Consider the following 27,478-nt stretch of genomic DNA (forward strand, 5'->3'; position numbering starts at 1 on the left):
CTCATTACAACTGTAAAACTGGCCAGAGGCAACGTTACAGTCAAACTGATGCAGGAGATAAGATGCAAAATGATCCTTACTCGGAATTTCTGCGCTTCATCATGTAGATCTTGTAGACGCCCCAAAGCACAGCCACAGATGTGAGGATGATGAGGAAGACCAGAAAGCCAATGAGAGCTTTGTAATTGTCTGCAAAATGATGGTTATGACAAAAAAAAAATATCAAAGGGGTGGCATTTATATCAAAGATTAAAATGTGCTGAATGAAATGTTTTATCTGAGCAACTTGTGACATTAATTAAGACCACACATACAGAGAGTGTCAACACGTTCTGTCTTGGTGTTACTGTAAAGGTGTCCGTTGAAAGCAACCACCTGAAAAGACAGATCATCCCTTTAACTTAGGAATTATGGAACTCATATAAGTATGAGGAATAAACTGAACAACACTGTTAAATGAAAAGTAGGATTATACAAACCTCCACTTTGTAGGTTGTAGAGTAGCTTAGATCTTTGAATGTAAAGTTACATTTCTTTTGTTTGTCCGTCTTCTGAATGACATCATCATTATAACTAAGAGTTGCATTGTATAGCTCCTTAGGTCCACGGAAATCTTCCACACCACAGATTACTTCAATCACATTATGCTCTAGAACACTTATGTTAAACTTGGAAATATCATCTGGTACTGTAAGAGAGTGAAAAAAACAACATATTTTCCTTTAGATGCAACACTTTATGCTTATTCACAGTTTAAGTGATTGTTGGGTTTAAAATACCAGCAGTTTTAACACTGATCAAGCTCATTAGTGTTACTGTGTTGATTGTCTTGGGCATCAGTATTTCCTTTAAACGATTAATTAATAACTGAATTTTGAAATGGAATTGCGTAATTATTTTAAAACGGCTTTCAAAATTTTATTTTTTGTTTTTCCATTTATCCCACACAGCTGTTATGTGTTGGCCGGAGCTGTGTTAGGAGTCTGGCTAATCAGAGTGCCTGAAACTCAGTGGGGTTGTCAGACTGTCACGGTCACAGGTTGTTATTTATCCTACTGACTGGTTGTCGAACGTGAAGTCTTAATATGAGCCTGTCAGAGGGCAGAAGCCAAAAACGGAGGAAAAGTAGAGAAGATGGAGAGAGGAAGAGGAAGGTTTGGATGTGAATGTGATGTATAAAATACATTTTCTTATATAATATACAGTATACTATATATTGGTATCATTATTATTATTGGTATTGCTATCAGGGAATGAGATGTTGTTTGATTATCAATATTTATCACCATTTAATTAAAATAAGACAGAACAAGTAATGATATAATTATCATTATTATTATGATAAAAAGTAAGTTGCATTTATAATTATGATTACTATCCTTTTCTTAAATAATAACTAAATAATTCATTACAGTAAATCTTGTGTTGAGTCAATGTCCAAAATTGACATGATTCATTTAGAAACCATATCAAGCATAATTTAATGTAGCTGTAGTTCAATACGTGATGTCAGTTTTCTCCCCAAATATTCACAGTTTCAGTGCTGTTGTTAAAACTGTTACTTTTACTGGCTCGTGGTCATCTTAACTTAATATTCAACTATAAACATCATATAATAAATAGCCTTTTTAGCCCTTTTGAACTAAATATAACTTTATATAAGTAATATTATATATGTAATATTTTCCAAAGACAGTTTGCCGTTTACTTACTTCCAGGCTTAGTTTTCTCTTTAACTTCAGTTGGTTTGGCAACATTCTTGTTGTTGTAGGTGGGTTGGACTTCACAGGTGTAATCGGTGTATGGTTTCAGTCCAGAAAAATGACATGTTCCTCCTGGTGGCTGTTCGTCAACTGTAGATGAAACAGTTTAGTTTTCATTAGCTGCTTTTGGTGTCCAATTTAATAACAACAGGAACATATAAAGAGATGTAAAAAGACTGAACCTATAGTTAAGAAACATTTGTTGAGTTACCATTAACTGACAAGAAAATAGATATCTAAATCATCAATGTGTCACTGCGACTGTAGATCACTGACTGGTCCTGCAAGGTAACACTTTTGTATACACTATGTACTACATGGCTGACAGACAGAGAATCAACTAATATCACACTTTCTAAAAACTATTTCAAATAAATAACCAGCAAATCATATGAAGGGCAACAATTTTAGCTGTAATCACAATTTTTCATCATATTCTTCTATCGAAAAAAGGTAATTAAACTCTTTCATCTCAATATTATTTCTGTATCATATTTAATTGATTTTAATTTTTCTTTAATAACTTGTACCAAAGTGTGACTTGTCGTTTCATCTCAGCTTATTTACACCTATTATCCCTCAACATGCTAAAATGTGAGCACAGAAGAAAAAATGATATACTTGAGGCAAATGGAACTTTTAAATGTCTTCATTGTATATCTCACTTGTCATATAAACTGACCAGCAAGTTAATCTGCAAAACTCCAAAATGTACATTGAACTAAAATGGAAAAGATTTTTAAAATTTTACTCACAGTTTAGATGTGTCTGATCCAGTGGATGACAACTGCAGTCATATGAAAGCCCATCACGTTTGGGGACCTCTTGACAGTTCTGACTGGTTGTTGTCCAGTTCAACTCAATGGAGGTATCGGTTAAGATGCTTTGTGTTGCTATATTAAGATCTGTTGAAACACATCACACATGTTTAACACTGAACTGAGTAATCTGGTCTTTAGTATCTTAGATTACAAGCTATCATTGCAACAACATACCACAGTCAATCTTGAACTGGATAGCAGGTGCGTTTTTTATGGTGACATTGTTTTCCTTGATCTGACCAGTACAGGTGTAGTCTGTGAAAGGCTCCAGTTCAGACACTTTCTTGGGATTATTGTAAGAATCTGAGGAGACAGAAGGGTGACAACATTTCTCAATCAACTAATATCTGTACCTCAGAATTTAAGATCAGTTTTAAACAGTTTAGATTTAGACATTCAAAGCAAAAACCAATATTCTATTCAAAACTGATTCACAGAGCTCACAAAGCAATACCTCACCAGCACCTCCCTCTCATACCAGAAGACACAATTTATGTCACTACAGTTATTAGAAAAATATGCTTTTCTACTCCTGCAAAAATTACTCCACTTTACATCTTCATCTCTTTTACACTATGAGTACAAAACAATGGAAATGCAGATTTGAAACACCATCTGTATCCATGTAAATCCATTTATAATGTTGCTGACAAACAAAGTGTCTCTACTTTCAGTCTGACCACTTACCAGAACAGATGTAATCAATGGTGAGATCAGTGCATTTTGGAGGTAAATTTGCTTCTATTTTTGCAGGAAGTTTAGTGGGAGGAATCTGATTTATTTCACTTGAATTTAAAAATTCAGCTGAAAAAGAGAAAAAAGCACATATAAAACGTGATGAAAGGAGGTCTACATAACATGCATTTAAAAATACAGGTAGACTGTATTATACATACCAGCACTGATGTGTTGAGTGAGACTAAAGTTCACACACTTTTCTTGAGTGAAGGTTGTCATCAAATTTGTGCAAATGTCATCATAACCAGGTCTGATACAGAACGTTTTATTGTCATTTGGGCATTGCACGGCTTCAATATTATTTATTTGCACAGAGCTGATGTTCCAGTCACTCTTGTAACAAAGATATCCAGGGATGCAGCTGCTAAGTTTAATGTCACCTTCAGCTGAAATACAGAAGTGATGCACAAATGTCTCTCCCATTTTCACTCATTTCTAAAGTTAAAAGAAAAATACAATACAACAGTATGAATTATTTTTACTCACTCATTTCCATTGTCGTCACTGTAGTTTTATTATCACTGTGGTTACAGGGTATTTCTGCGCCAGCATGGTCAAATGTCACATTATGCTCGTAGTCAGTACAGGGCTTCAGGTGTATGATATTATGTGTTGTTATGTTTGGATTGGAGTGCTGAAAAATGGCTTTGCCTCCAATCTGATTTTGGCCTTCTTCTTTAACATTTACGGTGTAGTTGCCAGGGGAAGAGTTTATGAAGTTGATCTGGAAGCCAAACTTGATAGGTGTAACAGTGTAAGAACCTGTACAAACAATACACAGTAAAACCTGTTAGTAAGATGAACCACCTGCCATTTATTTTAACCTTGTTCATATAGGTGTTGAAAATGTTCCTGTGTATGCCGAGCATCATTCTGTACACTCCACTTTCAACATATTCATTGTAAAGTAAGAGAGAAATACAAACATTAAAACAACATTAGATGGATTATCTTTTAAAGTGATACTCACACTGTGGAGGTGGAGGGGCTGCTGCAGGGCGTGGAGGACACATTCAAAAGAAATTAGAAAGGAATAAAAAATACAAAAAACATTAACAATTAGTTAAATAACACAAGTAATTTAAAATACTCCCAAAGCACACTAAAGGTAAAGTATGTGCCTTTAGCTTATAGAGTATTTGTAACCCTTTTATCCACAGTGCGAGTGTATGCACAATACAATCTTATTACAATCCTATATAAATGAGAAAATTCCAACTTTCGGTGGTAGGAGTCACTGTGGTGTTGGACTGGGTGATTGGAGGTGAGGTCTGAGTTTGATTGCCGGGTGCCTGAGAGACTGTTGGGTTGCTGGTGGAAGTGATTGTGGGTGTGGTCTCATTTGAGGTGATTGCAGGATTGACATTGGCTGGAGGATGGAGATCATGGAGGTCACATTCTGGCAGAAATACTCTATTTTGCAACAGCCTTACCTAACATGATGCCTTACTTCCATTTCAGGAAAATATCATGCCAAATGCAACGCTAATGTGGCAAACAAAACTGTAAACTGAGGCTGAATACATTACCATCAGATGCAGTAGTTGGAATGGTCTGAATTGAAGTGTTTGAGGAAAGGGTTGAGGAGGTGAAAGTTGGGCTGACTACTGTAGATGAGTTCAAATTTGCGGTAGTGCGTGCAGGTGAGGTGGTTGAAACAACATCTACATTCCAAGAATACGAAAAATCAGGACAGACATAATATCACAATAACATCTCCTACATCACTGAAGATGTTTCATGTAGCAGTTTGCTTCTCATGGTGCTAAACTATTTAATTTGTTATTGCTTCTTGTCTAACCTTCCTCATTAATGTCAACTGCACATTTGTCTTAAAATTCAAAAGGTAAGAAATGATAAAAAAAAAAAAAACAGTAGCCCTGAGGAGCAGATGAGGTAAGACAGAGTTAAGTAGGACTATGAAGCTAGAATAGTGGAACTAGCACTTAGTTTTGTATTAGTTGTAGAAGAAAAAAACCTTTGGACCTACCCTGTAATGCAGTTTCTATTTGCATAGTAAAATAATTAGGCAGAAGTTCAACCAAGATGACTAATTCAGCCCAGAACTTCTTACACACACATATTATTTCTCCATAGACTGAACACCCATTTCGAAACACAAATAAAAACAAACCCAAATAAAAACGAAAAACAAACAATAATGACCAATAGAGTTTAATATGAGCAACAAACTCTCAGTAAACAAACCAAAAAATACTACATGTCTGAAAAGGAGCAGGTGGAAGTTAATAATTTATTAATTCTGGGTTATTGGTTAAATTATTTAGCATCATAAATATATTTAAGACTGGTTGTCTCTCCTGGTTGAACTTCTGCTTTTGCTGTCATCTACAGTAGCATCTGTCCCCTCCCCTAATAAGTAATGTGAGATGGACACCAGTTTGACTGATATCAGAGACTCATTATATTGATGAAGGTGCAAACAAGATGCACAATAGTAACTATAATAGTATATATATATATATATAATATTATATTGGTTATATTAGTTTTGACCTGTTTATCATGTAGTAATGTTTTCCTCCTACAGTTTATTTGTGTGTAGTTGGAGTTAGATGTGTTTTGGGGGATTTTTTTGTTGTTTTTTTGGTGTTAAACCTTCCTTAATTTTGGCAACTATGACGGTTTCCCAGAACTTGGGTATCCACTTTTTGTGCAAAGAGTACATAATGTCCATTTGAAGGCTGTGTTCATTTCACATAGTTTTGGACAAGATGCTGGCTTTGTATAAGGGGCAGATAGGGACATTATTCAGAATTACCATGCATATACATGTACTTTTCCTCTCACATACACATCAGCATCATGTTAAGCAAGGATTACTTTACTGTCAGCCAGTTCAGTTTGTGACATTATGTGTGACAACTTTATTCAAGTGAAAGTCCTGTATTCAAAACGTAACATTTTACTTGTATGTCTGTGAGGTTTTCAGTATAGTATGTGAATTAATTTGGTTTCATATGTGTATGTGAAAGGAACATTTTCAGTTGTGCATTTGAGCACATTTTACTAGTATTTGTGAAAGCTTTTCAATGGTTTTTATGAGAGCTTTTCAGTTGTGTATGTAAGCGTGTAATTTTTCAGTTGTTTGTGTGAGAGTGTTTCTGTTGTGTATGTAAAGCATTTCACTTGTATGCGTGTGTGGTTAGCACATTTACTAGTATGTGTGAAAGCTTTTCAACAGTTTTCATGAGAGCGTTTCAGTCGTGTATGTAAGCGTATAAGTTTTCAGTTGTTTATGTGAGAGTGTTTCAGTTGTGTATGTAAAAGCATTTCACTTGTATATGTATGTTGTTTTTAGTATACTATGTGAATGATTTTGGTTTCATATGTGTATATGAGAGGAAAAGTACATGTATATGCATGGAAATTCTGAATAATGTCCCTAATGGCCCCTCATAGCTTTGGTGCTACTATGAACATGAAGACATGAGACAGTGAAAAGTGAGCTTGAGGTAAAAGGAGGCTGAGGTGAAGGTATGGCACATGGTAAAGCACAGCTGATGGTAGAACAAGACATTATAAACATTAGAATTACAACTGAATGATATATATTAAGAGAATTTAGTTGCAGTCACTCACCTGATGAATCTTGACCTAGAATAACAAAAGAGAAAGATATTTACACACTTGTAATGAAGGGGTGTATACGACTACTATACAGAATAACATAAATATACACACATCACAAACAGGGTTTGTTTTATTAAAACATCCATTTCCATCTAAACTTGCTGTAGCTTTGCAGTGATATCAGTGGAGGTGTATGAGGTACAGGACAGAGGATAAGGTTCGCACCAAAGAAACAAGCATACCGTAGGTTTTTTTCTATTTTTTCCATTTGAATGAATACAGAATGGAGCAATATAACTAAATATAATGTGCAGGAACATTATGTGCGTATGTACGATCACAGGGGAAATTTTGCGGTACATACTGGCTTTGGCGTTGCTGTGACAATGAAGCAATGCCAAAGCAAAAAGTGAGCAGATTAATTGAGTAATTAGAATGTAGAATTATAAACATCACGAAAACAATTAAATGTAATATATGAAGTAACATTGTTAACCTGGAATTACAAAAGAGAAAAGTATACATTATTATTGCATTTGTTATGTTTTATTAAACCTGTTTGGGCATAAAAAGTAAGACTGACAACTTAATTAGATGACTTCAGTCATGGTCATAAACCCAGCTACTTTTGCAGCTCTAGTCTGATGTCTGTTGATTTAACCTTGATTTATTTATCCTTTGGCACGGAATTACATAGTTTTGGTGCAAAGTTAAAAAAAAAAGGTGAGCTGTGGATTTTCTTATTTGTGTGATTGTTTGTATTTTTTTAAAAACGGCAGCAGAGAATCAAAGAAGCCTTGAAGGATTATAAAACGACAAAGAATTAGTAACGTAGGCCGGTCCCAAACCATTAAGAGCCCTGTAAACAAGTAAAAGAACTTTAAAATCAATCCTAAAAGACACTGGGAACTAGCGCAGGTTAGCATAAACTGGGGTGATATGTTCTCTCTTTCTTGTTCTAGTTAAAAGCCCGGCAGCAGAGTTCTGATTTAATTGAAGTTTATCAATGGATTGTTTTGGAGGACCGGTCAAAAGAGCATTACAGTAGTCTAATCTACATGAAATAAACCCATGAACAAGTTTTTTGGCATCTTGTTGAGATAGGAACAGCCATTCCTTTACAATATCTCTTAAATGAAAGAAAGCTCCTTTGGTCACCTTCTTTATGTGTGACTTAAAATTCAAGTCTAAGTGTAGGCTAATGTCCAGGCTCATGACTTCTGATTTAATGGGTCAGTGCATTTATTAAAGGCTGGTGAGTCTTCAACAGTTACCAAGGTCTACATCGATTGCATTCCTTACAAAGTGAGAGAAATCCAATGCTAAACACCAAAATAAATATGCTTTATATATTGTAAATATGTAATGATAAAACAGATACACTGTTGAACAAATATGTTCCCATTGTGGATTTGGGAGAACAAGAAAATGCACTTAAATAAAAAGCATTAATGTGTATGAATAATTTTAGAGACACTTTTACAACACCTTAGAGGAATACAAAAGGCATGTGTTCTGTTACTAATACTACTTTATCTATCCTATCTTTCAGCACCTTATATTTTATTTGAAATAATAAATAAGGTTACTTACAGTCAGCCACACCAATGATCCCAGCACAGAGGAGCAGGATCTTGATACTACAGGGACCTGCCATATCCAGGACTTACAGTGTGTGAATGTATGTTTGAGTGGGGGACCCAGATCATCAAGAGCACCAGGTTGAGCAACACGCACACAACCACAATGGTCATCTATATAAAGGAAGTCATGTGACAACATTTCCACTTTCAAGATGACACTACAATCTTCCAACATTTATTTAAAAAAATTATTCACTTTACAACTGTGGGAAGTTAATTCTCACAGCAAAGTCGCCTTTTCAATACCAGAACAAACAAAGCCAGGGGTACTTCTTCTGCATCCTTGTCATTTTTTCCATTTATTTTAATGTTAAAACTAAATGTTTTTTAGGATTTACTTAGGATTAACATTATATTAAGTCAAATTTGCAATAATTTCAATGACCATACAAGAACATATAGACCTACAGTATAACTCCTAAAAAGATTTATTGCTTATTACTCCTTTTAAAGTAACAGTACTCCTGTTTACCAGGCAGAAGCTCTGAATACACTGCCTGACCAAAAGTACGTAGACAACTAAACATTTTCTCCACATGTGATAGTGACCAATGATTGTGATACCATGGACATTAATCTGCTGCTATAACAGCCTCCACACCTCTGGTTTAAGTCTTCCCATCAGATTTTGAAACCTGACAGCAATGATTTGCTCCCACTGATATTAGGCAACTTAAGCTTACAATTGGTGTTCCATTTCATTCCGAATATTTTTGAAAAGTCACTCAGGTCCACATATCATTTCATTTATAAGTCTTTTAAATATAGATTTTAATACGGCCTGATACCCAATTGTATGGCCTTTTCTGCAGAGAACCTGCTGAAGCCCTCACAGCCCTCCAGGACTCTGATTGTCACCTAAAAAACACAAGGAATTAAATCACACACTTTTTCCATGCATCATTAGGTCACAAATCAACTGGTATTCAGATTTTGACACATTCTTCATTAACTTATGTTACAACTTTGAACAAACATGAACTTTGACCTTTCCAGATATGCAGCTCCAAACCTGCCTAGCCTTGCTCGTAGCTGGTAACTAGCTTTGTAATAGTCCAGACAAACTCTGCAATGAAGAATAGCAGAAGAGCTGTTGACATGTTTTAGGAACAGAGACTTTATTTCCCTTATATGACAGCAAACATATTACACAGTCTCTCAATAACGTTTATGCTGTGCCCTGAGCTTTACTTTATTTTGAGCTTTATTGCTGACCATGGTAACATGTTGTCATATGACTTCCTGCATACGGTTGATCACCATGGTTGACCATTGTGATTGTCATCCACCATGTTGCTGCAGGCAGGTGCCTCTCAAGATCATGGATGTATTATGAGCACTGGACTCCAGACTAAATGGCACCCGCTCAGTCCTATGAAAGTTGCTAAGTGGCGCAAGAAGCCAAAAAGTCCATAGAGCATGTGCACTTGAGACTTCTGCTGGCCGAGCCGGTTCCCATTTAAAAAGCATCAACTTCTCTTATTAATGGTCTCAATCGCTAAATTCTGGCCCTTTAATAAGTGTGCTAGTGGTCCTTTTGGAAATGATTGTGCCATTAATAAGATTTGAAGACGTACACTAGCTTTGATGTCTGTTATGTGGGTGTTGATTGACAGTTGGCTTACCTGCTGCTCTCCCCAGCTCTGAGAATTGCAATGAGTCAGACTATAGTCGCAATATTTCAGTAAGTTTAATATTACTTGATAACGACACAGGCTGTGTTGGCATAATTTCACTAAAGTAAGTAGTAAAGTATGTTAGCCCAAGTGTTCGCCGCTCGGTGTTTCTGAGGCACCAAAATAATGCCCAGCCTACGGCAAAGTCTGCAACAACTGTAAAGGACAGAATCAGTACGCAAAGCAATGCTTGTCCAAGGGGAAACAAAGCCGAGGTGAACATGTGTATACCGTGGTAGAAACTGCTCTCTGTGATTTATTCTTCGTGGGCATGGTAGCACAGGAAGACAAGTGTGAACAGAGTTGAGCAGGACAAGCGGACAGTTCCATTGTATATAAATGGAGCTGTCCTTCTTCTCAAGCTGGACACAGGAGCAAAGGCCAATTTGACAAATTAGCTCGACATCAGAGCCATGAAGGTAAAGCCACGCATTCATCCAAAGTCTGTTCTGCTCAAATTCTGCAATGGACGGCTCATCAACACCAAAGGCATATGCAGACACAAAGTGAGAGTTAAAGGAAAAGAACACCATCTCATGTTTGTAGTAGTTCCAGAGGGAGATGACTCACTGCTACTTGACAAAGTTGTGAAAATTTAGGCCAAGTCAATAGGGTGTACTGCATCAATGCCAATGCATAGAACAGTGTAGAGTCAGTAGTGGATCAGTATCCAGGCATCTTCAAAGGGTTTGGTGTCTTATCCAGCGCTGGGATGTGAAGCCAATTTGACATAGTGGCCAAACTGTGTAATTACGTCACGTGATGCTATTGGGCCCAAAAAGACTTTTTCCCATAGACTTACATTGTGATAGAGTTGTCTGTAAATGAGCGGATAATTTTTTTTGAGCGTCACAACCCCTGCGAAATGACTTGTCTCACTCTCAGAATTTGATCTATTCAGTCCGATAACATTTCGAAAGTCTATAAGAGCCACACGAATGAATTGTTTTATCCCCATTCAAGTTAACTGGAGGGCTAAACCAGAAGTAGCTGGTTCAGCCGGCGAAAGTCACTGGCCCGCTTGCTGTATGGGCCCCACAGATGCAGAAGCAATGCGAAAAAAAATTGTAGCAACTTTCATAGGAAAGAACGGGGCGCTGCCTTCAACGCTGTATCCAGTTCTCTTAAGACATCCATGGTCTTACCATTCACGTACAAGATACAACTAAAATATGTACAGCCAGTCATCCATGCTCCCTGGTGGGTTCCAGCACCACTACAAAACAAACTGAAGCAAGAACTCGACCGTAGGACTTCACTTGGAGCTATTACTATTAAATATTTTTTTCGGTAATTTATTTTTGTCCCTCAAGAAATTGGTAATATTTAACAGCAAAATACCAAAAATAGATTCTCCAATGTTTAGGGGCAAATAACCTCTGAAGTTTCAAATGTACTTTTAAGAATATATAACTAAAGCAAGTGATGCTTTTGTACTGAATTTAAAGATACGTTTACATTGTAAAAGACATTGTAGTTGAACCAGGTTGTTCTTAAATTCCTCACTAAGGGGTTGTTTAACATATACACTGCTAAGGAATACAGTATGGCCATTCCTTTATATGATTGTTCTTTGTCTTCATCCAACAAATCACAGTGCTCTACTGCAGTGGTTCTCAAACCTTTTCACATCAAGAATTCCTTAACTGACACAAATTAGACCACAGACCCCCATCTGATTAGATTTTTGCTTTTAGATGTTTTATTACAGAAAGTGTATGAAACCCATGACCAAAATAGTCATATATTCTGTCATTATGTTACTTATGGATGGAATTATTTTGAAAATAAATGATTCCCATTTTTTGCCGGGGACCCCCTGGAACCCTCTCCTCTCCTCTGGACCCCACTTTGATAACTATTGACCTACTGTGTCTATTTCTTTCAGTTTACTTTTCCAAAGGCCCTCTGAAGTTGTTATTAAAGAGTCCAGAGGTTTTCCTAAAAGTGAAATTAGTAGGCACTATAGGCAATTGGTATTTATTGTATTGGCAGTTTGGTTGTTCTGAACATTTCATGTAAAATCACCATTTGCCTTGTATGCTAACTAAATGCAATAAAGCTTTCAAATTTCTTTTTGACATGTGCTTGGAGCTCTTACCTGCTTTTAATGGGTAATTTCCACATCCCATCCAATTATTCAAACAAATCTGAGACACAATGTGTTTTTATTGTACACGTATCCTACAGACAAATGTGAAACATTTGTGTGAGGCACAAGAAACACACAAGAGACACCGCAGCAGTTTCAGACCTGCAGCTTCAGACCAGTTGTGTCTTTTGTAAAGAAGAAGCCACTTTCGAAAGCCAGGCTGTGTTTGTGCCTCTTTGCAAAGTTGTAAATACCAGTGTTAAACAAGTTTAACACTACTTGAATTTCAGCAAAGGTGGAATGTTTGGTACAGGTTAATGGTAAGTATATAACTTCCATTTTTTTGTCACACATTTCTCTTTTTAAACATTTTAGAGGGCATTTTTAAGCCTTTATTATAGCAACAGTCGAGAGCAGACAGGGAATGAGGGGGGGAGAGATGGGGAGGTGACACACATCGATCTGCTGCCAGAATCAAACCACAGATGTTGCGGTTATCTAGCATGCATCTTAACCTGTAAACTACCAGTTCACGCTTTTTTTTTTTTTTTTTACCAAGAACGTAATCCAGACTAATAACAAGAACACTCGTTGACATACAGAGATGTCCATCTGAACACAAATACCTCATAAATATGATATTGTCATCTGATATTTCCTCACTTTACAAGCCAATAAGGACTGCCTGACTGCACCATTAAACAAATGACTGCGTAACTGTTAATTATGGGGATACCAATGACTATAAAGAATAAACAGTGTTCTTGGGTGTCATTGGGGGGAACCCTACATATTTATTGTTATAATAGTAAACTCTGAACAAATCAGTATTCCTCCAGACAGTTAAAACTTGGCCTCACTTGTCTGGTGGTCAAGTGCATGAGAAGACTGCACATTGTGCCCAGGTTATAGATGTGAAACAAATGATAAAATTTTGTTTTACAGTTACAAGCTAAATTATTTTTCATCATTTAGTATCCAGCAGAGGCTAGTGTGATACCATGGTCCATTTTCATCAATTTATATTATATATATATATTTATATTTTCTTTATCAATTTGATTAAAGAATTGAGTTCAGCTGGAACAACAATAACTCTCCTCTACAGGGAATTAAAACTCATTACAACTGTAAAACTGGCCAGAGGCAACGTTACAGTCACACTGATGCAGGAGATAAGATGCGAAATTATCCTTACTGGGAATTTCTGCACTTCTTCATGTGGATCTTGTAGACGCCCCAAAGCACAGCCACAGATGTGAGCATGATGAGGAAGACCAGAAAGCCAATGAGAGCTTTGTCATTGTCTGCAAAATGATGGTTATGACAAAAAAAATATCTAAGGGATGGCATTTATATCAAAGATTAAAATGTGCAGAAATTGACATGTATGGTAAGTCTGAATGAAATGTTTTATCTGAGCAATTTATGGCATTAATTAAGACCACACATACAGGAAGTGCTAACACGTTCTGTCTTGGTTTTACTGTAAAGGTGTCCGTTGAAAGCAACCACCTGAAAAGACAGATCATCCCTTTAACTTAGGAATTATGGAACTCATATAAGTATGAGGAATAAACTGAACAACACTGTTAAATGAAAAGTAGGATTATACAAACCTCCACGTCGTAGGTCGTAGAGTAGCTTAGATCTTCAAATGTAAATTCACATTTGTCTTGTAACTTTGTCTTCTGAATGACACCATTATAACTAAGAGTTGCAATGTATATCTTCTCAGGCCCACGGAAGAATTTCACATGAGGACAGGTTACTTTAATCACATTGTGCTCTGGAACACTTAGCGACAACTTGACAATATCATCTGGTACTGTAAGAGAGTGAAAACAACAACATATTTTCCTTTAGATGCAACACTTTATGCTTATTCACAGTTTAAGTGATTGTTGAGTTTAAAATACCAGCAGTTTTAACACTGATTAAGCTCATTAGTGTTACTGTGTTGATTGCCTTGGGCATCAGTATTTCCTTTAAATGATTAATTAATAACTGAATTTTGAAATGGAATTGCGAAATTATTTTAAAACAGCTTTCAAAATTTTACTTTTTGTTATTCCATTTATCCCACACATCTGTTATGTGTTGGCCGGAGCTGTGTTAGGAGTCTGGCTAATCAGAGTGCCTGAAACTCAGTGGGGTTGTCAGACTGTCACGATCACAGGGTGTCATTTATCCTACTGACTGGTTGTCGAATGTGAAGAAGGTGAGTCTTAATATGAGCCTGTCAGAGGGCAGAAGCCAAAAACGGAGGAAAAGTAGAGAAGATGGAGAGAGGAAGAGGAAGGTTTGGATGTGTGTGTGATGTATAAAATGCATTTTCTTATATAATATACAGTATACTATATATTGGTATTATTATTATTATTGGTATTGCTATCAGGGAATGAGATGTTGTTTGATTATCAATATTTATCCCCATTTAATTAAAATAACACAGGACAAGTAATGATATAAAGTACATCATTCCTAATTATCATTATTATTATGATGAAAAGTAAGATAAATTGCATTTATAATTATGATTACTATCTTTTTCTTAAATAATAACTAAATAATTCATTACAGTAAATCTTGTGTTGAGTCAATGCCAAAGATTGACATGATTCATTTAGAAACCATATTAAGCATAATGTAATGTAGCTGTAGTTCAGTACGTGATGTCAGTTTTCTCCCCAAATATTCAGTTTCAGTGCTGTTGTTAAAACTGTTACTTTTACTGGCTCAACTATGTACATTACACAATAAATAGCCTTTTAATCCCTTTTGAACTAAATATAACCATAACTAAGTGTTGACTGTAATATTTTCCAAAGACAGTTTGCTGTTTACTTACCTCCAGGGTCAGTTTTCTCTGTAACTTCAGTTGGTTTGGCAACATTCTTGTTGTTGTAGGTGAGTTGGACTTCACAGGTGTAATCGGTGTATGGTTTCAGTCCAGAAAAATGACATGCTCCTCCTGGTCGCTGTTTGTTAACTGTAGATGTAACAGTTTAGTTTTCATTAGATGCTTTTGGTGTCCGATTTAATAACAACAGGAACATATAAAGAGATGTGAAAAGACTGAACCTATAGTGAAGAAACATTTGTTGAGTTACCATTAACTGACAAGAATATAGATATCTAAATCATCAATGTGTCCCTGTGACTGTAGATCACTGACTGGTCCTGCAAGGTAACACTTTTGTATACACTATGTACTACATGGCTGACAGACAGAGAATCAACTAATATCACACTTTCTAAAAACTATTTCAAATAAATAACCAGCAAATCATATGAAGGGCAACAATTTTAGCTGTAATCACAATTTTTCATCATGTTGTTCTATGGAAAAAAGATAATTAAACTCTTTCATCTCAATATTGTTTCTGTAACATATTTAATGGATTTTATTTTTTTTTTTAATAACTTGTACCAAAGTGTGACTTGTTGTTTCATCTCAACTTATTTACACCTATTATCCCTCAATGTACTAAAATGTGAGCACAGAAGAAAAAATGATATACTTGAGGCCAATGGAAGTTTTAAATGTCTTCATTGTATATCTCACTTGTCATATAAACTGACCAGCAAGTTAATCTGCAAAACTCCAAAATGTACATTGAACTAAAATGGAGAAGGTTTTTAAAATTTTACTTACGTTTTGCATGTTTCATGTCCCATATCGAATTCACAGGATGACAACTGCAGTCGTATGAAAGCCCCTTGAGTTTGGGGACCTCTTGACAGTTCTGACTGGTTGTTGTCCAGCTCAACTCAATGGAGGTATTGGTTGAGTCCCTTTGTGTTGCTATATTAAGATCTGTTGAAACACATCACACATCTTTAACACTGAACTGAGTAGTCTGGTCTTTAGTATTTTAGATTACAAGCTATCATTGCAACAACATACCACAGTCAATCTTGAACTGGATAGCTGATGTGTTTTTTATGGTGACATTGTTTTCCTTGATCTGACCAGTACAGGTGTAGTCTGTGAAAGGCTCCAGCTCAGACACATTCTTGGGATTATTGTCAGAATCTGAGGAGACAGAAGGGTGACAACATTTCTCAATCAACTAATATCTGTACCTCAGAACTTAAGATCAGTTTTAAACAGTTTAGACATTCAAAGCAAAAACCAATATTCTATTCAAAATTGATTCACAGAGCTCACAAAGCAATACCTCACCACCACCTTCCTCCCATATCAGAAGACACAATTTATGTCACTACAGTTTTTAGAAAAATATGCTTTTCTACTCCTGCAAAAATTACTCCACTCTACATCTTCATCTCTTTTACACTATGAGTACAAAACAATGGAAATGCAGATTTGAATCACCATCTTTATCCATGTAAATCTATTTATAATGTTGCTGACAAACAAAGTCTCTCTACTTTCAGTCTGACCACTTACCAGAACAGATGTAATCAATGGTGAGATCAGTGCATTTTGGAGGTAAATTTGCTTCTATTTTTGCAGGAAGTTTAGTGGGAAGAGTCACATTTATTTCACTTGGATTTAAAAATTCAGCTGAAAAAGAGAAAAAAGCACATATAAAACATGATGAAAGACGGTCTACATGACATGCATTTAAAAATACAGGTAGACTGTATTATACATACCAGCACTGATGTGTTGGATGTGGTTAAAGGAAGACTTCACACACTTTGCTTGAGTGAGGGTTGTCGTCAAATTTGTGCAAATGTCATGATAACCAGGTTTGATACAGAACGTTTTATTGTCACTTGGGCATTGCACGGCTTCAATTTTATTTATTTGCACAGAGCTGATGTTCCAGTCACTCTTGTAACAAAGATATCCAGGAATGCAGTTGTCAAGTTTAATGTCACCTTCAGCTGAAATACAGAAATGATGCACAAATGTCTCTCCCATTTTCACTCCTTTCTAATGTTAAAAGAAAAATACAATACAACAGTATGAATTATTTTTACTCACTCATTTCCATTGTCTTCACTGTAGTTTTACTATCACTGTGGTCACAGAGTATTTTTGTGCCAGCATGGTCAAATGTCACATTATGCTCGTAGTCAGTACAGGGCTTCAGGGCTGTGATATTATGTGTTGTTATGTTTGGATTGGAGTGCTGAAAAATGGCTTTGCCTCCAATCTGATTTTGGCCTTCTTCTTTAACATTTATGGTGTAGTTGCCAAGGGGAGAGTTTATGAACTTGATCTGGAAGCCAAACTTTATAGGTGTAACAGTGTAAGAACCTGTACAAACAATACACAGTAAAACCTGTTAGTAAGATGAACCACCTGCCATTTATTTTAACCTTGTTCATACAGGTGTTGAAAATCTTCCTGTCTATGCCGAGGATCATTCTGTACACTCCACTTTCAACATATTCATTGTAAAGTAAGAGAGAAATACAAACATTAAAACAACATTAGATGGATTATCTTTTAAAGTGATACTCACACTGTGGAGGTGTCGGGGCTGGTGCAGGGCGTGGAGGACACATTCAAATGAAATTAGAAAGGAATAAAAAATACAAAATACATTAACATTTAGTTAAACAACACAAGTAATTTAAAATACTCCCAAAGCACACTAAAGGTAAAGTATGTGCCTTTAGCTTATAGAGTATTTGTAACCCTTTTATCCACAGTGCGAGTGTATGCACAACACAATCTTATTACAATCCTATATAAATGAAAAAATTCCAACCTTCGGTGGTAGGAGTCACTGTGGTGATGGACTGGGTGATTGGAGGTGAGGTCTGAGTTAGATTGCCAAGTGCCTGAGAGACTGTTTGGTTGCTGGTGGAAGTGATTGTGGTCTCTTTTGAGGTGTTTCCAGGATTGGTAATGGCTGGAGGACGGGGATCATGGAGGTCACATTCTGGCAGAAATACTTTATTTTGCAACAGCCTTACCTGACATGATGCCTTACTTCCATTTCAGGAAAATATCATGCAAAATGCAACGCTAATGTGGCAAACAAAACTGTAAACTGAGGCTAAATACGTTACCAGCAGATGCATTAGTTGGAATGGTCTGAATTGAAGTGTTTGAGGGAAGGGTTGACAAGGTGAGTGAAGGTGTGTTGGCAGCTGCAGGCGTGTCTGAAGTCACGGCAGGAGTTGCCGTGGTGCGTGGAGTTGAGGAGGTGAAAGTTGGGCTGACTACTGGAGATGAGTTCTAATTTGTGGTAGTGCGTGCAGGTGAGGTGGTTGAAACAACATCTACATTCCAAGAATACGAAAAATCAGGACAGACATAATATCACAATAACATCTCCTACATCACGGAAGATGTTTCATGTAGCAGTTTGCTTCTCATGGTGTTAAACTATTTCATTTGTTATTGCTTCTTGTCTAACTTTCCTCATTAATGTCAACTGCACATTTGTCTTAAAATTAAAAAGGTAAGAAATGAACAAAAAGTAGCCTTGAGGAGCAGAGGAGGTAAGACAGAGTTAAGTAGGACTATGAAGCTAGAATAGTGGAACTAGCACTTAGTTTTGTATTAGATGTAGAAGAAAAAAAACCTACCCTGTAATGCATTTTCTATTTGCATAGTAAAATAATTAGGCAGAAGTTCAACCAAGATGGCCAATTCAGCCCAGAACTTCTTACACACACATATTATTTCTCCATAGACTGAACACCCATTTCATACATGTATTTCGAAACATGCATAAAAACAAACACAAATAAAAACAAAAAACAAACAATAATGACCAATAGAGTTTAATATGAGCAACAAACTCTCAGTAAACAAAACAAAAAAACAAAAAAACAAAAAATTCTACATGTCTGAAAAGGAGCAGGTGGAAGTTAATAATTTCCTGCCATTTCACTTTGAGTATTAAAGGTTATTCTGGGTTTTTGGCTAAATTATTTAGCATCATAAATATATTTAAGACTGGTGGTCTCTCCTGGTTGAACTTCTGCTTTTGCTGTCATCTACAGTAGCATCTGTCCCCTCCCCTAATAAGTATTGTGAGATAGACACCGGTTTGACTGATATCAGAGGCTCATTATATTGATGAAGGTGCAAACAAGATGCACAATAGTGTTGGGCCGTGGCTAGGAGTTTGGCTATCAGCAATAATAGTATATATAATAGTGTGTATATATATATATATATATATATATATATATATATATATATATATATATGCACATGTGAATACCACATGTTAGTGTATATGCCAATAATTCAACATAGTTTTGACCTGTTTATCATATAGTAATGTTTTCCTCCTACAGTTTATTTGTGTGTAGTTGGAGTTAGATGTGTTTTGGGGGTTTTTTTGTTGTTGTTTTTTTGGTGTTAAACCTTCCTTAATTTTGGCAACTATGACGGTTTCCCAGAACTTGGGTATCCACTTTCTGTGCAAAGGGTACATAATGTCCATTTGAAGGCTGTGTTCATTTCACATAGTTTTGGACAAGATGCTGGATTTGTATGAGGGGCAGATAGGGACATTATTCAGAATTACCATGCATATACATGTACTTTTCCTCTCACATACACATCAGCATCATGTTAAGTGAGGATTACTGTACTGTCAGCCAGTTCAGTTTGTGACATTATGTGTGACAACTTTATTCAAGTGAAAGTCCTGTATTCAAAACGTAACATTTTACTTGTATGTGTGTAAGGTTTTCAGTATAGTATGTGAATTAATTTGGTTTCATATGTGTATGTGAAAGGAACATTTTCAGTCGTGTATTTGAGCACATTTTACTAGTATTTGTGAAAGCTTTTCAGTGGTTTTTATGAGAGCTTTTCAGTTGTGTATGTAAGCATGTAATTTTTCAGTTGTTTGTGTGAGAGTGTTTCTGTTGTGTATGTAAAGCATTTCACTTGTATGCGTGTGTGGTTAGCACATTTACTAGTATGTGTGAAAGCTTTTCAACAGTTTTCATGAGAGCGTTTCAGTCATGTATGTAAGCGTATAATTTTTCAGTTGTTTATGTGAGACTGTTTCAGTTGTGTATGTAAAAGCATTTCACTTGTATATGTTTATTATTTTTAGTATACTATGTGAATGATTTTGGTTTCATATGTGTATGTGAGATGAAAAGTACATGTATATGCATGGAAATTCTGAATAATGTCCCTAATGGCCCCTCATAGCTTTGGTGCTACTATGAACATGAAGACATGAGACAGTAAAAAGTGAGCTTGAGGTAAAAGGAGGCTGAGGTGAAGGTATGGCACATGGTAAAGCACAGCTGATGGTAGAACAAGACATTATAAACATTAGAATTACAGCTGAATGATATATATTAAGAGAATTTAGTTGCAGTCACTCACCTGATGAAGTTTGACCTGGAATAACAAAAGAGAAAGATATTTACACACTTGTAATGAAGGGGTGTATACGACTACTATACAGAATAACATAAATATACACACATCACAAACAGGGTTTGTTTTATTAAAACATCCATTTCCATCTAAACTTGCTGTAGCTTTGCAGTGATATCAGTGGAGGTGTATGAGGTACAGGACAGAGGATAAGGTTCGCACCAAAGAAACAAGCATACCGTAGGGTTTTTTTCTATTTTTTCCATTTGAATGAATACAGAATGAAGCAATATAACTAAATATAATGTGCAGAAACATTATGTGTGTATGTACGATCACAGGGGACATTTTGCGGTACATACTGGCTTTGGCGTTGCTGTGACAATGAAACAGTATAAAGCAAAAAGTGAGCAGATTAATTGAGTTATTAGAATGTAGAATTATAAACATCACGAAAACAATTAAATGTAATATATTAAGTAACATTGTTAACCTGGAATTACAAAAGAGAAAAGTATAAGTTATCATTGCATTTGTTATGTTTTATTAAACCAGTTTGGGCATAAAAAGCAGGACTGACTACTTAATTAGATGACTTCAGTCATGGTCATAAACCCAGCTACTTTTGCAGTTCTAGTCTGATGTCTGTTGATTTAAAAAACAAACAAACAAATTTATAGGTATCACAAAATTCTTGCACTCGAGAAGTTTTTTTGGGGGCAGGTGCATTGGATTATAAACTGTGACCAAAAACTCCATCATCAACATTTCCTGATGAGGGTCTGAGGGCCGATACATTGTCAGTAAAGTGAGAACAAGCGATCAACAGTGTGCAGTAATTCTTGGTTCCTTCATAAAAAATGTTTTTTTAAAGTATAACAATGTTCAATAACAAAATGTTAATAATAATAATAATAATGATAATAATAATAATAATAATAATAATAATAATAATAATAATAATAATAATAATAATAATACAGTACAGGGGTGTTGCTCAAATCGCTTTACAATAGAGTGAAGAAACAAGAAAATAAAGAAACGTAAATACTGTGCGATAAAAGCAATCAATCAAATGAATAGCAAACAAAAGAGGCAGCAAATAGCAAGAACAAGTATGCTTAGTACAATAGAATATGTGAACGATAGAAATAAGACAAAGGAAATTAAGGAGTTTTCAATCATCATTTAAAAAATTTCACAGAGTTTGCATCTCTTATATCCTTTGGCAGGGAATTACATAGTTTTGGTGCAAAGTTTAAAAAAAAGCTGAGCTGTGGATTTTCTTATCTGTTTGATAGTTTGTATTTTTTTATAAATGGCAGCAGAGAATCTAAGAAGCCTTGAAGGATTATAAAACAACAAAGAATTAGTAACGTAGGCCGATCCCAAACCATTAAGAGCCCTGTAAACAAGTAAAAGAAATTTTAAAATCAATCCTAAAAGACACTGGGAACCAGCGCAGGTTAGCATAAACTGGGGTGATATGTTCTCTCTTTCTTGTTCTAGTTAAAAGCCCGGCAGCAGAGTTCTGATTTCATTGAAGTTTATCAGTGGATTGTTTTGGAGGACAGGTCAAAAGAGCATTACAGTAGTCTAATCTACTTGAAATAAACCCATGAACAAGTTTTTTGGCATCTTGTTGAGATAGGAACAGCCATTCCTTTACAATATTTCTTAAATGAAAGAAATCTCCTTTGGTCACCTTCTTTATGTGGGATTTAAAATTCAAGTCTAAGTGTAGGCTAATGTCCAGGCTCATGACTTCTGATTTAATGGGTCAGTGCATTTATTAAAGGCTGGTGAGTCTTCAACAGTTACCAAGGTCTACATCGATTGCATTTCTTACAAAGTGAGAGAAATCCAAATACTAAACACCAAAATAAATATGCTTTATATATAGTAAATATGTAATGATAAAACAGATACTCTGTTGAAAAAATGTATTCATACTGTGGATTTGGGAGAACAAGAAAACACACTTAAATAAAAAGCATTAATGTGTATGAATAATTTTAGAGACACTTTTACAACACCTTAGAGGAATACAAAAGGCATGTGTTCTGTTACTAATACTACTTTATCTATCCTATCTCTCAGCACCTTATATTTTATTCGAAATAATAAATAAGGTTACTTACAGTCAGCCACACCAATGATCGCAGCCCAGAGGAGCAGGATCTTGATACTACAGGGACCCGCCATATCCAGGACTTACAGTGTGTGAATGTATGTTTGAGTGGGGGACCCAGATCATCAAGAGCACCTGGTTGAGCAACTTGCACATAATCACAATAGTCATCTATACAAAGGAAGTCATGTGACAACATTTCCCCTTTCAAGATGACACTACAATCTTCCCACATTTATTTAAAAAAATTATTCACTTTACAACTGTGGGAAGTTAATTCTCACAGCAAAGTCGCCTTTTCAATACCAGAACAAACAAAGCCAGGGGTACTTCTTCTGCATCCTTTTTTCCATTTCTTTTAAATGCTAAAATTAAATGTTTTTTAGGATTTACTTTAAAAAATCATTAAACATCGTTTTCTTTTAATTAAGAAATTTTACAAAATTATATTAACATTATATTAAGTCATATTTGCAATAATTTCAATGACCATACAAGAACATATAGACCTACAGTATAACTCCTAAAAAAATTTATTGCTTATTACTCCTTTTAAAGTAACAGTACTCCTGTTTACTAGGCAGAAGCTCTGAATACACTGCCTGACCAAAAGTACATGGACAACTAAACATTTTCTCCACATGTGATAGTGACCAATGATTGTGATGCCATGGACATTAATCTGCTGCTATAACAGCCTCCACACCTCTGGTTTAAGTCTTCCCATCAGATTTTGAAACCTGACAGCAATGATTTGCTCCCACTGATATTAGGCAACTTAAGCTTACAATTGGTGTTCCATTTCATTCCGAAGATTTTTGAAAAGTCACTCAGGTCCGCATATCATTTCATTTATAAGTCTTTTAAGTATAGATTTTAATACGGCCTGATACCCAATTGTATGGCCTTTTCTGCAGAGAACCTGCTGAAACCCTCACAGCCCTCTAGGACACTGATTGTCACCTAAAAAACACAAGGAATTAAATCACACACTTTTTCCATGCATCATTAGGTCACAAATCAACTGGTATTCAGATTTTGACACATTCTTCATTAACTTATGTTACAACTTTGAACAAACATGAACTTTGACCTTTCCAGATATGCAGCTCCAAACCTGCCTAGCCTTGCTCGTAGCTGGTAACTAGCTTTGTAATAGTCCAGACGAACTCTGCAATGAAGAATAGCAGGAGAGCCATTGACACGTTTTAGGAACAGAGACTTTATTTCTCTTAAACGACAGCAAACATATTACACAGCCTCTCAATAATGTTTACGTTGTACCCTGAGCTTTACTTTATTTTGAATTTATTGCTGACCACGGTAACATGTTGTCATATGACTTCCTGCATACGGTTGATCACCATGGTTGACCATTGTGATTGTCGTCCACCATGTTGCTGCAGGCACGTGCGTCTCAAGATCATGGATGTATTATAAGCACTGGATTCTGGACTAGATGGCACCTGCTCAGTCCTATGAAAGTTGCTCAGTGGCGCATGAAGCCAAAAATCGGCTTCCTGCTGTACAGAAATTATCCAGATGTTGCTCACACTTTCTGATTGTTGGGTCCATAAAACATGTGCACTGAGACTTCTGCTGGCTGAGCCAGCTAACTTCCGGTTGGCTCTCCTTTTACTTGAATGGGGAAAAAATGATTTGTGTGGCTCTTCTAGACTTACCAAATGTTATTGGACATAATCAATCAAATTCTGATAGTTAAACAAGTCATTTTGCGGGGGTTTGAGACACTCAAAAATTTTATCTAACGTTTTACAGACACTCCTTTTATATTGTGTGCGGGAAAAATGCTTTTTGGGCCAATGTGCATCATGTGACGGACCAGGAAGTTGCAATTACATGGTTTGGCCGCTATGTCAAATTGGCTTCACAGCCTGGCCAAATATCAACTACCACAACTTCACGCTGAAGCCAATGAGGAAGTATCTTAAACTGCAATGCCACCAAGGACCACCAGATGCTGGATACAGCTGACTCCCATTCGAAAAGCGTCAACTCTCTCTTGAAATACTAAGTCAATAATTTTTTTCAACAAGTCATGATGGTCTCAATCCTTAAATTCTGGCCATCTAATAAGTGTGCTGGTGGACCTTTTGGAAATTATTGTTCCGTTTATAAGATCTGAAGATGTATAGTAGCTTTGATGTCTGTCCTGTGGGTGTTGATTGACAGGTGGCTCACCTGCTGCTCTCCCCGGCTCCAGGAATCACACTGAGCCGGACTATAGTCACAATATTTCAGTAAGTTTAATATTACTTGATAACGATACCTACTGTGTTAGCATAATTTAGCTAAAGTAGCTAATGTTAGCCCAAGTGTTTGCCGCTCTGTGTTTCTGATGTAGCAGGGCATGTTTCCAGAGCGCGAAACACGCCGTGCTCCTTATTTGGAAGGTCCTGGCTCCAAATAGAATAGGTGGCGCCAACCTTAAGCTGCAACTCTGGGCTTCAAACCAGCTCCAATGCAAACCAATGGGTGACGTCACACTACGCTACGTACATCTTTATGTTTACACAATCTATGGGCCCAGTGCGCTTCCTGGGTGCTTTACGGGTGCTTTACCAAGATAAGATATTCACATGTCAATAAAGAAGTTATACTTCCTTGTTTTAAAGGATGATAGGACATAAACTAAGTCAAATTTTGTAATACTTCCCTTCTCCCTAAGTCTCCTTAAATAACAAGAAGTTGTTTCATCAAAATACCACATCCTCATCTCTTCTGTGTGAAAACCTAAAACCTCACTAAAAAACCGATAAACATTTGCAGCGACACCAAGTCTGTCCGTCACTGTCTGTTCCTCAGTACTAGCCTTAATGTGAAGTACCTTCATCTTCAGATGTAGCTTTTGGTTAATCGGGCTTTTAGACACATGCTCACTGCACTGTTCACTGACTTCATTTGTTGTTTTTTTTTTATCTTGACACTCCCCAGAGCTACAAATATTTTTCATTGAGACTCCCTGAGTGACTGGGGGGAAAATGCATGACCCTCCCGCCACCATAAATAACCATATTTTATTATATTCACACCAAAGGTAGGTAGTATAGGAGAAAATAAAAAGCAAAGGCTGACCTTTTCCAACCATTACGTGTTCTAGCGAACCATGACTCTTAAAACTTCTGAACCCCTTCCCTCATCGAAAAAAAAGCAAACTACCAGCCCAACTTACTGTGTCCTCCCCTATAGTACTGTAAAAGTTACCTATGACGACTCCAGCTCTGAAACAAAAAGAGGCTAACTTAGTCTAACCAATGCAAACAGCACGGAGGGAGTGAGAGATATCACCAAAACAGACAGATAATTTCTTGAGCCAAGTGCAAATCCTCCTTACAAATAATCACATCATCACACAAGCTGTGTGCACTTCAGCAGAATAAAGGTGCATGACAGCCAACCCTCCTACCACACAAAACAAACAACATTTAATAAGCCTACACACACACACACACACACATCACAGCCTATATTAGCGACATATGCATATCAATGACCATTTTTCTAAATAAAGTAACATACACAACAGTGGCTGCAATGGCCAGAAATATATCAGCTGGTGCGGTGGCCGTTATTAGATTTTAAAAACTTACCGTTTTGATGATCGGATTAACAAAAGTTACTTGAAAATGAAATCCTGGAGTTGAAAAAAGCCTTGGTTTTCTGCACCAAATTAGACCTAGTGTTAGTCTTCCTTTGCAGATTAACGCCAACTTTTCATTGAATTAAATAAAAAGTTAATCTTGAACAAGGCATGGATAATGCCCCACTAGGCATGGTTACTCCTGGCTTGTTTATCTGCTTTTTTCCCGCTAGCTTGTGATTGTGTCTACTCCCTTTCAGTGTGCCGGTGCACAAACGTAACGGCAAAGGCCAGGAAAACTGTTTAAATGGCGTGTAATCTATCAGCCAGCGGCAGCAACCACTTAATTGTCAGCTGACAAAACAAACAACAATGTCGGCCTACAGGGCAAAAGCCATGGTAGCTTTCCTAGCTGATAAATAATTGCCAGCATGGACAGTAACGTTCACAATATGTATCACAATTTTATTTAAGTCTGAATGACATTCATCAGTTCTCTGTCTTATCAATCTTCTTTGACTTGTTTGTGTTTGTATGGTCCATGTGGTCGTAGTGACGTAAACATCGCTCTCGCAGCTTAAATTTGGCGGCAGATTTGGCATATCTGCCGGATATGATAACTGTCCAGTAGTGTGTAGACTCTGCCTACTTGGTGCACTACTGGTGTACCAGCGTGGTAATGGTGCAGACCCATTCACAGCGCATGGCGGGCTAAACTTGTCATAAAATAGTGAAAACAAAGCCCGCTGATTTAAACGGAAGATATGGTTATGATCGGTCAATTTTACTGTCGTTTTAGTTTCTCAGCCCTCTGAAAAATTATAGCTGGACCACCAATCACAGAGCTGAAAGCAGCATTTTCTTTCCAGCAACTGTGGAGGCACAAAATTCTGATAGGTACTGACAAAAGGGACTTCTTTCATTTAACCTTTCACATTCCGGTGAGTAGTTAAATAATATATTAAATAATCATATTTGATGAACTGAAGTTTCTTCAGTTTATATTGGTGCTAGGAGTGGTGCAGACATAGACGTCATGGAAAGCGTTAAGCCGCCTGATTCCTTGAATTGGACTGGAAATGTTGACCATGAATGGTGGACGTTCAAACAGCAATTCATACTGTACCTGCAA

At 36.4% G+C, this 27,478-nt stretch overlaps 1 protein-coding gene and 1 long non-coding RNA gene across 2 annotated transcripts in view; both read right to left on the reverse strand.

The window, feature by feature from the left end:
- LOC121900706 (receptor-type tyrosine-protein phosphatase C-like) overlaps nucleotides 1-22,860 on the reverse strand; it is a 38,052-nt gene extending 15,192 nt beyond the window's left edge. The window contains exons 1-5 of the mRNA XM_042417205.1: nucleotides 22,756-22,860; nucleotides 20,621-20,635; nucleotides 18,021-18,164; nucleotides 17,772-17,789; nucleotides 17,288-17,563 (exon numbers count right to left, since the gene is read on the reverse strand). Coding sequence (XP_042273139.1) covers nucleotides 17,288-17,563; nucleotides 17,772-17,789; nucleotides 18,021-18,164; nucleotides 20,621-20,635; nucleotides 22,756-22,819 — 517 coding nt within the window. The 5' untranslated portion in view covers nucleotides 22,820-22,860. The remainder of the gene's footprint in view (nucleotides 1-17,287; nucleotides 17,564-17,771; nucleotides 17,790-18,020; nucleotides 18,165-20,620; nucleotides 20,636-22,755) is intronic.
- LOC121900708 lies at nucleotides 13,545-14,016 on the reverse strand. The gene is made up of 3 exons (XR_006097010.1): nucleotides 13,947-14,016; nucleotides 13,782-13,842; nucleotides 13,545-13,634 (listed from the first exon to the last, which is right to left on the reverse strand). It is a non-coding gene; the product is annotated as an uncharacterized LOC121900708 (long non-coding RNA).
- Nucleotides 22,861-27,478: the final 4,618 nt, after the last annotated feature.

This window comes from Thunnus maccoyii, chromosome 7 (genome assembly GCF_910596095.1).
Source record: "Thunnus maccoyii chromosome 7, fThuMac1.1, whole genome shotgun sequence".
In the NCBI taxonomy this organism is placed as follows: Eukaryota; Metazoa; Chordata; class Actinopteri; order Scombriformes; family Scombridae; genus Thunnus; species Thunnus maccoyii.